General features: G+C 46.9%; 1 protein-coding gene across 2 annotated transcripts in view; it reads left to right on the plus strand.

Moving 5' to 3' along the window:
* Positions 1-14,299, plus strand: part of hycc1 (hyccin PI4KA lipid kinase complex subunit 1) — a 114,227-nt gene that overhangs the window by 52,732 nt on the left and 47,196 nt on the right. For both annotated transcript variants that reach the window (XM_084327549.1, XM_084327550.1), the window contains exons 2-3: positions 2,868-2,949; positions 9,645-9,746. In XM_084327549.1, the coding sequence (XP_084183675.1) occupies positions 2,899-2,949; positions 9,645-9,746 (153 nt within the window). In that variant the 5' untranslated portion in view covers positions 2,868-2,898. The remainder of the gene's footprint in view (positions 1-2,867; positions 2,950-9,644; positions 9,747-14,299) is intronic.

Consider the following 14,299-nt stretch of genomic DNA (forward strand, 5'->3'; position numbering starts at 1 on the left):
ATCGCTCTTAACACTGAGTTTCTTACAAAGTACAGTTCTAAACTACCTTATAGAACAACAGAGTAGTGCGTCGCTCACAACAACAGAGCATCGCTCTAACATGAAATTACCTTGTAATTTAAGAGAGCAGTGCATCGCTCACAACGTAACAACAGAGCAGTGCCTCGCTTCAACAAACAAGACGGTAGACGATACAGTATACTGCCCATCACATGTATGCATGCCCATGTTTGAACAGGTATTTGCATACAACCGAACCATCCCTAAACCAAGTCTCCCGTTTTCAACACCACAACAAGAGGCTTGAGAGGGAGAGGGAGAGAGAGAGATGGAGGATAGAGAGAGGAGAGAGAGAGAGGAGAGGGAGAGAGGAGAGAGAGAGAGGAGAGGGAGAGAGGAGAGAGAGAGAGGAGAGAGAGAGAGGAGAGAGAGAGAGAGAGGAGAGAGCGAGGAGAGAGAGAGAGGAGAGAGAGAGGAGAGAGGAGAGAGGAGAGGAGAGAGAGAGAGATCTGTGTGACTGGTATCTGGTAAGAGAGAGAGAGAGAGAGAGAGAGAGAGATCTGTGTGACTGGTATCTGGTAGGAGAGAGAGAGAGAGAGATCTGTGTGACTGGTATCTGGTAGGAGAGAGAGAGAGCGAGAGATCTGTGTGACTGGTATCTGGTAGGAGAGAGAGAGCGAGAGAGATCTGTGTGACTGGTATCTGGTAGAAGAGAGAGAGAGATATCTGTGTATCTGGTAAGAGAGAGAGATCTGTGTATCTGGTAAGAGAGAGAGAGAGAGATCTGTGTGACTGGTATCTGGTAAGAGAGAGAGAGAGAGAGAGAGAGAGAGAGAGAGAGAGATCTGTGTGACTGGTATCTGGTAGGAGAGAGAGAGCGAGAGAGATCTGTGTGACTGGTATCTGGTAGAGAGAGAGAGAGATATCTGTGTATCTGGTAAGAGAGAGAGATCTGTGTATCTGGTAAGAGAGAGAGAGAGAGATCTGTGTGACTGGTATCTGGTAAGAGAGAGAGAGAGAGAGAGAGAGAGAGAGAGAGAGAGATCTGTGTGACTGGTATCTGGTAAGAGAGAGAGAGAGAGAGAGAGAGAGAGATCTGTGTGACTGGTATCTGGAGAGAGAGAGAGAGAGAGAGAGAGGGAGATCTGTGTGACTGGTATCTGGTAAGAGAGAGAGAGAGAGAGAGAGAGAGAGAGAGAGAGATCTGGTAGGACTGCTCTCTCCTCCGCACGCTGCCTCCAGAGGTGCTGCTACAGTAGTTTCATGTTGCTCCTCAACGCGCCGGTGTTGCAGCAGAATATGTGGTTTTCCATCCGTACGTCAGTTCGGCTCCTCGCGTGGTGATTTATCTTATTTTTTTGAATTTTTTTTACGAATGAGTGAACGGCGCGTCGACGGCACGCTAGCTACTTGCCGCAGGTACGAGGGGGCGGGGGGGAGGGGGGACGAGGGGACGAGGGGCGCACCTACTTGAGAGGCACAGCATGTGTTATTTGATGTGGGTGAATTGCAGCATGTGCTTGGGACCTGGAGGCTCAGTGTGGTGAGTGGTGTCTGTGTTCCGGGACTGTGTCGGTGTGTCCGGAGAGATAGACATGTCTGTTGTCTGTTGTCTGTGTCCAGAGAGATAGACATGTCTGTTGTCTGTGTGTCCGGAAAGATAGACATGTCTGTTGTCTGTTGTCTGTGTCCAGAGAGATAGACGTGTCTGTTGTCTGTGTGTCCGGAGAGATAGACATGTGTCTGTTGTCTGTTGTCTGTGTCCAGAGAGATAGACATGTCTGTTGTCTGTTGTCAGTGTCCAGAGAGATAGACATGTCTGTTGTCTGTGTGTCCAGAGAGATAGACATGTCTGTTGTCTGTGTCCAGAGAGATAGACATGTCTGTTGTCTGTTGTCAGTGTCCAGAGAGATAGACATGTCTGTTGTCTGTGTGTCCAGAGAGATAGACATGTCTGTTGTCTGTGTGTCCAGAGAGATAGACATGTGTCTGTGTCCAGAGAGATAGACATGTGTCTGTTGTCTGTGTGTCCAGAGAGATAGACATGTGTCTGTTGTCTGTGTGTCCAGAGAGATGGACATGTGTCTGTTGTCTGTGTGTCCAGAGAGATAGACATGTCTGTTGTCTGTGTGTCCAGAGAGATAGACATGTGTCTGTTGTCTGTGTGTCCAGAGAGATAGACATGTGTCTGTTGTCTGTGTGTCCAGAGAGATAGACATGTGTCTGTTGTCTGTGTGTCCAGAGAGATAGACATGTGTCTGTTGTCTGTGTGTCCAGAGAGATAGACATGTCTGTTGTCTGTGTGTCCAGAGAGATAGACATGTCTGTTGTCTGTGTGTCCAGAGAGATAGACATGTCTGTTGACTCTGTTGTCTGTTGTCTGTGTGTCACTGGGAGAAGAAGTGTGTTTTTATTTTTTATCTGATTGAACGGCAGACTCGGCCTCCAGCGAGAGAGAGATCTTTCCTAAGAGAGAAGACCAAACGGCAGGCAGATGAATGTGGTGTGTGTGTGTGTGTGGGCATGTGTGTTAATAACTGTGTTAATGATGTGTGTATGTGTTAATTATGGGTGTCTGTTAATGATGTGTGTATAATTGTGTCTGTGTTAATGATGTGTGTCTGTCTGGAATGTGTGTGTGTTCATAATTGTGTGTGTGTTAATGATGTGTGTGTTCATAATTGTGTATGCTAATGATGTGTGTGTGTGTGTGAATAAGTGTCCGTGTTAATGATGTGTGTACGTGTGATAATAATTGTGTCTGTGTTAATGGTGTGTGTAATAATTGTGTCTGTGTTAATGATGTGTGTGTGTGTGTGTGTAATAATTGTGTCTGTGTTAATGATGTGTGTCTGTGTGTTCTCCAGGTAGAGGTGGCCCCACTGCGGACGAGGGAAGATGTTGGCTATGGACCAAGGAGTGGTAGAGGAGTGGTTATCAGAGTTTAAGGTAAGCTTGTGTGTGTGTGGGGGGGGGCTTATGTGCGGAACCTTTGTTGAACATCTGAGATATTTAAATCTTATGTGTGTCATTTTATTGGTGGATTTAAATAAGCATTGTGTGCCGTGGACAGACGGAATGAGCACTGAGCACATCTCCTTGAATCAGTATTCAGTGCTTCTTTGAGTACATTCTGCTGCTTATCAGATTGGCTGGCAGAGTCCCTCTCTCACACACTCTCGTGCTCTCTCTCTCACTCGCTCGCTCTCACTCTCGTGCTCTCTCTCTCTCTCTCGTTCTCTGTCTCACACACTCTCGTGCTCTCTATCTCTCTCTCGTGCTCTGTCTCTCACTCGCTCGCTCTCACTCTCTCGTGCTGTCTCTCTCTCGTTCTCTGTCTCCCACTCTCTCTCATGCTCTGTCTCTCTCGCTCTCTCTCGTGCTGTGTCTCTCACTCGCTCTCACTCTCTCGCGCTGTCGCTCGCTCGCTCTTTCTCTCACTCTCTCGTGCTGTCTCTCTCGTTCTCTGTCTCCCACTCTCTCTCATGCTCTGTCTCTCTCGCTCTCTCTCGTGCTCTGTCTCTTGCTCGCTCTCACTCTCTCGTGCTGTCGCTCGCTCGCTCTTTCTCTCTCTCTCTCGTGCTCCGTCTCTCTCGTGCTCTCTCGCTCTGTCGCTCACTCGCTCTCGTGCTCGGTCTCTCACTCACTCGCTCACTCTCTCTCTCTGTCTCACGTGTGCGCACAGTCCTTTATTTAACAGATTGCAGAATGGGTACAATAATACAGTACGGCTCAATACACACAATTGTTAAAGGGATGCAGACCTGAGAAAGACTTTCGTCTTGTTTACATCAGGGTCCCCCGTTTGATAATAAATCATTTGAGAAAAAACTACCGTTGGGTTAGGTACCTGTATTGGTTCAAATGTGAACGGTACCCAACCCTAGTTCTATGGATAGTAGAACGTTGCCGCAGAAAGTTGCTTGCGTTGGACCACAGCTAGCTTAGCGGTATCTAAAAGATACACACGGCGGTTAGTGTTTGTGCCAACACCATGCCACCCACTCGTTCAGAGACCATTGATACGGACACGCCGTGCCATGAGCGGAGAGACCTGCTGCTGACGGAGTGGACGTCATGTAATTATTACAAATGGTAACTGACTGTTTTGACTGACGATACGCTTTTATTATACTCGAGCATTCACTGGCTTCTCCTTTTTTTTTTTTTTTTTTTGCGTTTATCGCTTTTCTGGTCAAGCATGACCGACAGAAACAGGTTGAAATGGGATGTAGAGCAGGGGAAGACATTCTGAGAAATGACGGCGGGTCCGGGAATCAAACTCGTGTCCCCCAGATCCGTGACGAGCACGGTTTTCCCCGACGCAGAAATAGCGCCGAGATATGCGGTGAGCTACGGGAGCTCCCCCACTGGCTTCTCCTTTACCCATCCCTAGTGCGTCTATTCGAATCCTAACGCATTTATGCTTCCGCGTTCACGTTTTGCGCTCTGATTGGCCACTGATGTTTCTGGTCGTGTGACGGCAAGTTCTTTCGCTGGTTAAGCTTAGGCAACTCTTTAAGGTTAAGGTTAGAGTTTGTCTTAGAGCAGGGCGATAGAACGCCAGCCCTGATTCCAAACTCTAACCTTAACCAACTTCGAAAGAGTCGCCTATAAGCTTAACCAGTGATAAACTAGGCGTTAGGTAGTTTGCTGCTGGTCGAGGCGGAAATGGGCGCGTCACGCGATTGGGCGCACATGTCGCATGACCAGAAACGTCAGTGGCCAATCAGATCGCACCAGAAACAGCAGTGGCCAATCAGATTTGCAAAAACGCGAAGGCGGAAGCATAAATGCGTTAGGATTCGAATAGACTCATCCCTAGTAGCGAGGTTTAGAATGTCTAGGTCTCTGTGTGCTGCTAGCCAGGTCTGTCTCACTCACTGCTGCTGGGTCTCTGTGTGCTGCTAGCCAGGTCTGTCTCACTCACTGCTGCTGGGTCTCTGTGTGCTGCTAGTCAGGTCTGTCTCACTCACTGCTGCTGGGTCTCTGTGTGCTGCTAGTCAGGTCTGTCTCACTCACTGCTGCTGGGTCTCTGTGTGCTGCTAGTCAGGTCTGTCTCACTCACTGCTGCTGGGTCTCTGTGTGCTGCTAGCCAGGTCTGCATCACTCACTCACTGCTGCTAGGTCTCTGTGTGCTGCTAGCCAGGTCTGCATCACTCACTCACTGCTGGGTCTCTGTGTGCTGCTAGCCAGGTCTGCATCACTCACTGCTGCTAGGTCTCTGTGTGCTGCTAGTCAGGTCTGTCTCACTCACTCACTGCTAGGTCTCTGTGTGCTGCTAGTCAGGTCTGCATCACTCACTGCTGGGTCTCTGTGTGCTGCTAGTCAGGTCTGTCTAACTCACTCACTACTAGGTCTCTGTGTGCTGCTAGTCAGGTCTGCATCACTCACTCACTGCTACTAGGTCTCTGTGTGCTGCTAGTCAGGTCTGTCTCACTCACTCACTGCTACTAGGTCTCTGTGTGCTGCTAGTCAGGTCTCCATCACTCACTGCTGCTGCTGGGTCTCTGTGTGCTGCTAGCCAGGTCTGCATCACTCACTCACTGCTGCTGGGTCTCTGTGTGCTGCTAGCCAGGTCTGTCTCACTCACTGCTAGGTCTCTGTGTGCTGCTAGTCAGGTCTGCATCACTCACTGCTGGGTCTCTGTGTGCTGCTAGTCAGGTCTGCCTCACTCACTGCTGGGTCTCTGTGTGCTGCTAGCCAGGTCTGTCTCACTCACTGCTGGGTCTCTGTGTGCTGCTAGTCAGGTCTGCATCACTCACTCACTGCTAGGTCTCTGTGTGCTGCTAGTCAGGTCTGCCTCACTCACTGCTAGGTCTCTGTGTGCTGCTAGCCAGGTCTGCCTCACTCACTGCTGGGTCTCTGTGTGCTGCTAGCCAGGTCTGCATCACTCACTGCTGGGTCTCTGTGTGCTGCTAGCCAGGTCTGCATCACTCACTGCTAGGTCTCTGTGTGCTGCTAGTCAGGTCTGTCTCACTCACTGCTGGGTCTCTGTGTGCTGCTAGCCAGGTCTGCATCACTCACTCACTGCTAGGTCTCTGTGTGCTGCTAGCCAGGTCTGTCTCACTCACTCACTGCTAGGTCTCTGTGTGCTGCTAGCCAGGTCTGCATCACTCACTGCTGGGTCTCTGTGTGCTGCTAGTCAGGTCTGTCTCACTCACTCACTGCTGCTGGGTCTCTGTGTGCTGCTAGCCAGGTCTGCATCACTCACTCACTGCTGGGTCTCTGTGTGCTGCTAGCCAGGTCTGCATCACTCACTCACTGCTACTAGGTCTCTGTGTGCTGCTAGTCAGGTCTGTCTCACTCACTCACTCACTGCTGGGTCTCTGTGTGCTGCTAGCCAGGTCTGTCTCACTCACTCACTCACTACTAGGTCTCTGTGTGCTGCTAGCCAGGTCTACATCACTCACTCACTGCTACTAGGTCTCTGTGTGCTGCTAGTCAGGTCTGTCTCACTCACTCACTGTTGCGTCGTCTGTGATTAACCCTCGCAAGCTCCCACTTCAAAAACAGCCAATTTCAACCCTTCAGATTAGATTGAAATGTATTGTCATCATCACACAGCACCAGTACGGCAACAACGGAAAGAGGTTTGGCGTCCAACCAGAGAGCAAATGTAACCGTAAAGTGCAACAGAAATATACAATGTACAGGTGATCCAATCCAGTATGGTCCAGTTGACCTACCTCAAGCCCCACCCTCTTTTTTTTTTTTTTTTTTTTTCTTTTTTTTAATAAATAATACATATATATAATATATATATACAGCATTATTGTACATGCTATCATAAAGCGCTATATGGGTTATATCCAGGTGTATACGTAGGTGTATATAGAAGGATTATATACAGGTATGTATTCAGACGGATATGGATATATATATATATATATATTCAGTCAATATGAATGTATATAGAGCACCACATGCTATCATACAGAGTAATATACTGGTACAGTAGACTGTGGTATATGAGGTAGTTATGATTACAGTGTAGGGCAGGTGGTGCAGACGCTGAAAGCAGCAGGTCGGTATAAATTGAGTCGAGGAAACAACTATGTTGAAGGTGTTCGCCTTCCATCAGCTCAGCTGCTGCCACCCTGACGACCCTGGCGTTGCTCGGCGACAGTGGATCGGGAGGTAGAGCAGTCAGTCGCCTGGTAATCCGGAGGTTCCCGGTTCGATTCCTGCCTGGGCAGCGTGTCGGAAGTGTCCTTGAGCAAAACAGTAGTGTAGTGCAAATTATTTTAGTAATAAATATATAAAAAATAAATAATATTATAAAAATATGGTGTAGTCGTGTCTAAGTTGAGTGTTTAAAGTGAGTGTGTGGATGTGTGTGCAATTTAATGTAGAGTGGACGGGTTAATGTTGCATAGAGTCGTTGAGCATCCTGTTGGGGATAGAAGCTCCTTCTGAGTCTCTCTGTGCCGGCCGTGAGACTCCGGTAGCGCTCGGCTCGCCTGCAAAGAGGCACTAAATCTGTTAAATGTTGTTTTTTTCCCTGTTGTGCGGAATCACCTCCTCTAAGTCTAATGCTTGTTATCATCAGAGAGGTGCTTTCGAGGAACGGCACGTTCCCGGCCCTCTTATCTTGATCCTCCAATCACAACTGTTGCTTCCCTTCGGACAAACCTTCCCTCGGACAAACCAATCACCTGAATGTGATTGGAGAGACAAAGCCAACGACTTGATGAGGGATAAGACATGATTTTCCATGAGATAGGATTTTGTTGTGCATACTATTATCATTCCTCCTGCACTGTGTGTGTGTGTGTGTGTGTGTGCATGTGCGTGCACCTGCGTTAGGGCTGCACGATTTTGGGAAATAATCTAATTGCGATTATTCTGACAGATATTGCGATTGCGATTTGCGATGCGATTATAACATATTTAAAAAAAAAATTACAAGAAGAATGTTGCTGCTTTCTGTAGTCAGGTCCCAACTGCAAAATTACTGTATTACCCTGTATTATACACTTTTACTATCATGTAGACTATTCTGCTTTGTGTTTACATGTGATGTATTGTATACATGCACATTTATTATGTTCTTGTGTGATGTATCGCACATTTTATTGCTGTGTGATGTATTGCAAATGTTATTGCTGTCATCTTGGCCAGGTCTACCTTGCAAAGGAGATCTTGTATCTCAATGGGACTTCCTGGTTAAATAAAAAAAATAAAAATAAAAAAAAATTTAATTGCAGGCTTGGCGATTTGATAATTGCATCATTCCAAATCGCGATTTCGATTAAAAAATGATTAATCGTGCAGCCCTAATAACCTGCGTACACAGAGACACGCGCGCACACACACACACACACACACACACACACACACACACACACACACACACACACACACACACACACACACACAGAGAGAGTGAGTCCGTCATCCAAAATGAATAACTTTTACCTCTCAGAGGAAGCTGATCGATGCCTCTGACAGTCCCATTAATCATCTCTCTCTCCTCTCTCTCTCTCTCTCTCTCTCTCTCTCTCTCTCTCTCTCTCTCTCTCTCTCTCTCTCTCTCTCCTCTCTCTCTCTCTCTCTCTCTCTCTCCCCCCCCCTCCCCTGCTCACAATTTCATCCAGTCTCTTTCATTCCACTTGCATTCCACAAGACCTGGACTCGGTCCCCAGGCGCCCCCACTGGTGCCGGCGCCCACTGCTCCCGAGCGTCTTAGGAGGACGGGGTCCAAAAAATGCAGAGGAATCGTTAAACTTCAACTTTTAACTCCACTTTCGCCGAGTCTCGTCATCAAAGCGGCACGTCGTCGACGCCATTCTATGGCAGCAGGCGAACGGGCCACTCGAGAATGTAGATTGGAATGTGGGAATGGCCGTTCTAGCGGTTTAGATGATATGGGTAAATAAGGCAACATACTGTGGAACACAAGAAGCGCTGTTGCCGTTATCGTGTCTCTGTTTGAAATCTATTTGCGTTTGGCTCTCGGTGGCTTCAAAACAGCCTATATATGGGAAACACTGCCCACTGTGTCGGCTGCATTATTTCTGGCCCTTTTCACATTTTACCAATGGAAAAAAATAGAAATACCAATAGAAATCCTCATTAATTTTGCCCAGCTAACCCTATACCCCCCCCCCCCCCCCCCCACCATCTCTCTCTCTCTCTCTCTCTCTCTCTCTCTCCTCTCTCTCTCTCTCTCTCTCTCTCTCTCTCTCTCTCTCTCTCTCTCTCTCTCTCTCTCTCTCTCTCTCTCTCTCCCTCTCTCTCTCTCTCTCTCTCTCTCTCTCTCCTCTCTCTCTCTCTCTCTCTCTCTCTCTCTCTCTCTCTCTCTGTGACGTTCTTTTTACAGTGTCATAGTGAAATACTGGAAGATATTTCTTCAGCTTTTTGTAGAAGTTTCAGTATAGCTTTGACCCTTTTTTATGAAATATAATTGATCGCCTACTACTGTGTAGAATCAATTAATGTTTAGTTATTCAATAGGTTGGCTACTAGTGACCCATCGACAACTTGCCCTGTGTCTATTATTGGCATATTGAAAAGATTTTTTATCAATGGACATTAGGCAGCTCACATCTAACGTGTGTGTCTCTCTGTGTGTGTGTGTGTGTCTCTGTGTGTGTGTGTGTGTGTCTCTGTGTGTGTGTGTGTCTCTGTGTGTGTGTCAGACCCTCCCTGACAGCGCTGTGTCCAACTATGCCGCGTCTCTGAGAGACAAAGGCTCCCTGATCCCTTCAATCTACAAAGTAATCCGAGAGAACTACAGTGACGTAAGTACACGCACACACGCGCGCACACGCACACACAACTGAAGCAATGTGGTCGCACTGCTGATGGGGGGGGGGGGGGGGGTCGTCGGTCGAAGTGTCCTTGAGCAAGTGTCCTTGCATGGTTGCCTCCGCCGTCGGTGTGTAAATGTGAGTTTACGAGACAGACATGTTAATCAGTGTGCAACACATTAAGTCACTACCACACTACAGACGGTTAACCCTTTCACTACCACACTACAGACGGTTAACCCTTTCACTACCACACTACAGACGGTTAACCTTTAACTACCACACTACAGACGGTTAACCCTTTCACTACCACACTACAGACTGTTAACCTTTCACTACCACACTACAGACTGTTAACCCTTTCACTACCACACTAGAAAGGGTTAACCTTTCACTAGCACACTACAGACGGTTAACCCTTTCACTACCACACTACAGACGGTTAACCCTTTCACCACCACACTACAGACGGTTAACCATTCACTACCACACTACAGACGGTTAACCCTTTCACCACCACACTACAGACGGTTAACCCTTTCACCACCACACTACAGACGGTTAACCCTTCACTACCACACTACAGACGGTTAACCCTTCACTACCACACTACAGACGGTTAACCCTTTCACTACCACACTACAGACTGTTAACCCTTTCACTACCACACTACAGACGGTTAACCCTTCAAAATCACTACCACTACAGACTGTTAACCGTAGTGAAAGGGTTAACCGTCTGTAGTGTGGTTGTGAAAGGGGTAACCATTTGTCGTGTGGCAGTGAAAGGGTTAACCTTCTGTATTTTCGCAGTGAAAGGGTTAACAGTCTGTAGTGAAAGGGTTAACAGTCTGTAGTGTGGTAGTGAAAGGGTTAACCGTCTGTAGTGTGGTAGTGAAAGGGTTAACCTTCTGTAGTATGGTTGTGAAAGGGTTAACCATTTGTCGTGTGGCAGTGAAAGGGTTAACCTTCTGTATTGTCGCAGTGACAGGGTTAACAGTCTGTAGTGTGGTAGTGAAACGGTTGTCACAGTGACAGGGTTAACAGTCTGTAGTGTGGTAGTGAAAGGGTTAACCGTCTGTAGTATGGTTGTGAAAGGGTTAACCATTTGTCGTGTGGCAGTGAAAGGGTTAACCTTCTGTATTGTCGCAGTGACAGGGTTAACAGTCTGTAGTGTGGTAGTGAAAGGGTTGTCACAGTGACGGGGTTAACAGTCTGTAGTGTGGTAGTGAAAGGGTTAACCGTCTGTAGTATGGTTATGAAAGGGGTAACCATTTGTCGTGTGGCAGTGAGAGGGTTAAGAGAACAAACTGTGTCTCTAGCAGATGTCATTATGGTGGAAATGTAATGTGGAGCCATTATTATTATTATTATTAGGGATTTTCAGACTGTTCTTTTAGCTCAACCGTATAATCCTCCACATCCAGAAATTGTTCAACGTAATCAAAGAATGGACGGTTATTATTATTTTATTTTTATATCAAATTTTTGTATTCTCTTTTTTTTAACGTAGAATATAAAACAAAACATGACGGCACATAATACAGTAATAATAATAATAATAATAATAATAAACAGAACAACACCAGTCAATAATAATAGTAACAATAACCAAATGACAATAGAATAATAATAAGAAAGAAAATAAATACAGAACCAATTTTTTTTTAACAAATTATATTATCACAAACACCACAAAAGACATTGGACATTTCCTCCCCCGTGCTTTTTGTTATTAGTATTATTATTATTTAATAATAGATGGTATTTATATATAGCTTTATAAGTCGCTTCACACTGAGGAACAAGCAGGGGTTTACTAAGAGAAGGTGATGATGAGACGCGTCTTGAGGCCAGTGATTTGTCTCTTTTTTTTATTCAGAAGTTTTTATCCGATAACCGTGTCCTGAAATACCCGGCTTTGGCCGATCTAAAATATCTACCAATTACAACAATCGCTGCCTGCCATCTCATTTGTGGCCTTAATTAATGTAACTCTAGCAGCATTATTTCGTACGCTGTGCGCTTCCTGTTCCAGTTCAAGACTTATAATTGTCTCTGCTGGGACAGTAAGCTTCCAGCAAGACGCACCAAATATAGAATAACAATAATAACAATGAACAGATTACAGCGACAGGAAAGAAAGCCACGGTGATCATCACGGAACAATGGAAACAACGGAACTGTTCTACTTCACGCAGCCTAATCATGAATACAAACCACTCGGCCACAGACAGTATCACGATGGCCAGAAAACACCGTGATACCGACAAGGTGGAGAGATGATGAGGCTTTAGAATGAGGCTCGCCCGCAACATTCACTGTCCTACGAGGGCGCACGCATCAGTATACGGGGGCGACGCCGGTATCGTCTGCCAATCCGGAGGTTCCCGGTTCGATTCCCGCTCCTCCCCGGGCAGCTTGTCGATGTGTCCTTGAGCAAGACACTTAACCCCTAACTACTCCTGATAAGCAGGTTGGCACCTCGCATGGTCGCCTCCGCCGTCGGTGTGCGAATGTGTGAGTGAACGGGTAAAATGTGAGGAACAAACCAATGTGAGGATAAAAGTGCTATATACAGTAAATGCAGCCATTTATCATTTATATACCACCAGGGGTCGGCAACCTTTTTGATACGAAGTGCCATTGTAAAATCGTGCCAGATCAACATTAAGGTTAACATTAAGTTAAATGCCCAGATCTGTAATTCTATTCCATCCATATAGGCAACGGGGCATAGCAATAGTTTTAATAACCATTTTCCTCTCATAATTATATAAGAGCAATATATACAAGAATGCTGCCGTCTTTATGAGATGCTTGACACATTTAGCCTTGTCTGCCTCATCCTTTAACGTTTTCTCATGTTTGGTCTCAAAATGGCGTTTAACACTCACTGTTCAGCAAACAACAACAACAACAACAGACTGACCCTTCTGATTGGCTCTGACCCTGAAATATCCCTGATATATATCAGTCAACCTGCCATAAATGACAGTCTGTGCAGCTGCCAACGGCTGTGAGAGAGGTAACTCAGCGCGGGGATGAGAGGACACTGCAACATTTCCAAAAAGGTTCCTCTCTTACACACTTGCAATGGTTGCTGACCCCTGGTATATACCCATAATATTACACAGTCAAGTGAGTCAACGTCGAGAGTTTGATGCCGTGAGAAATGCGTGAATCAGACATGGCGCGTCTGATCATCACACATGGAACCTCAAAGACTACGTTCGAACCCCCCCCCCCCCCCCCCCCCCCCCCCCAGGCAGAGGAGTGTGTTCAACTCATTCAAAACGCAGCGGCCCGCCTGATCTCAAACCTACCGAAGTCGGCCCATGTCACCCCACTTCTTAGGGACCTGCACTGGCTCCCCATTGCTGCACGAATCCGCTTCAAGGCCCTTGACCTGGCATACCGTGCGGCAAAGGGAACCGCTCCCGCCTACCTCCGGTCGATGGTCTCTAACTACACACCCTCAAGACCCCCTACGCTCTGCATCTTCTGGCCGCCTCAGACCCACTCCTATCCGAGCTCCGGGAGGGTCATCAAAGAGAAGCCGCCGTTTCTCAGTCCTTGCCCCACAATGGTGGAATGAACTACCCACCCCAGTTAGGACAGCCGAATCACGTCCAATCTTTCGCCGTCGACTAAAGACGCACTTCTTCAACCATTATCTGAAACAATGAAAAAAAAAATAATAATAATTTGAAAAAAAAATCTAACCTTACTGTCAATGCACTTGTCCTAATAAACTAACCTACACTGTAACACTCAACACTTTGATGAACATTGTTACTCAGCTGATAGAGTTGTGCCCTTCCTGATGACCTGTCGTACAGAACTTGTAAGTCGCTTTGGATAAAAGCGTTTCAGCTAAATGACTAAATGTAAATGTGTTGGTGGGATAGCCGCTTCTCTGTCACCCTAACGGTTGGGGCCTAGTGGTTAGCGCCTAACCACCATCAGCGTTCATTGCTTCCTCTTTTGATGCAGCCACCAGCTAGTTTTTTTTTATTTCTTACTACAGACTATCCTTGTGTGTCGCTCAAAGACGGCCCTGAGCGCCAAGGCGGACCGAATGTACTAATGATTTCTGACGCCAAGGCGTTCCCCGGACTGACCGCAGATATAATTTCTTTTCATTCAGGTTACATAATAATTTTGACAGACATGGTGTCCCTGGTTAAAGGGACGTGGCTTTATTATTTGATTAGAGTTTGACTTACTTACTTAAGCCTCTTCATTCCCTGTGGAACATAAGGCTGCGACTATCTGCTTCCATCTGGTCCTCTCCTCTACATCTGGTCCTCTCCTCTACATCTGGTCCTATCCTCTACATCTGGTCCTATCCTCTACATCTGGTCCTCTCCTCTACATCTGGTCCTCTCCTCTACATCTGGTCCTCTCCTCTACATCTGGTCCTCTCCTCTACATCTGGTCCTCTCCTCTACATCTGGTCCTCTCCTCTACACCTGGTCCTCTCCTCTACACCTGGTCCTCTCCTCTACACCTGGTCCTCTCCTCTACATCTGGTCCTCTCCT

Source organism: Notolepis coatsorum, assembly GCF_963971535.1.
Source record: "Notolepis coatsorum genome assembly, chromosome: 13".
NCBI classification, from domain to species: Eukaryota; Metazoa; Chordata; class Actinopteri; order Aulopiformes; family Paralepididae; genus Notolepis; species Notolepis coatsorum.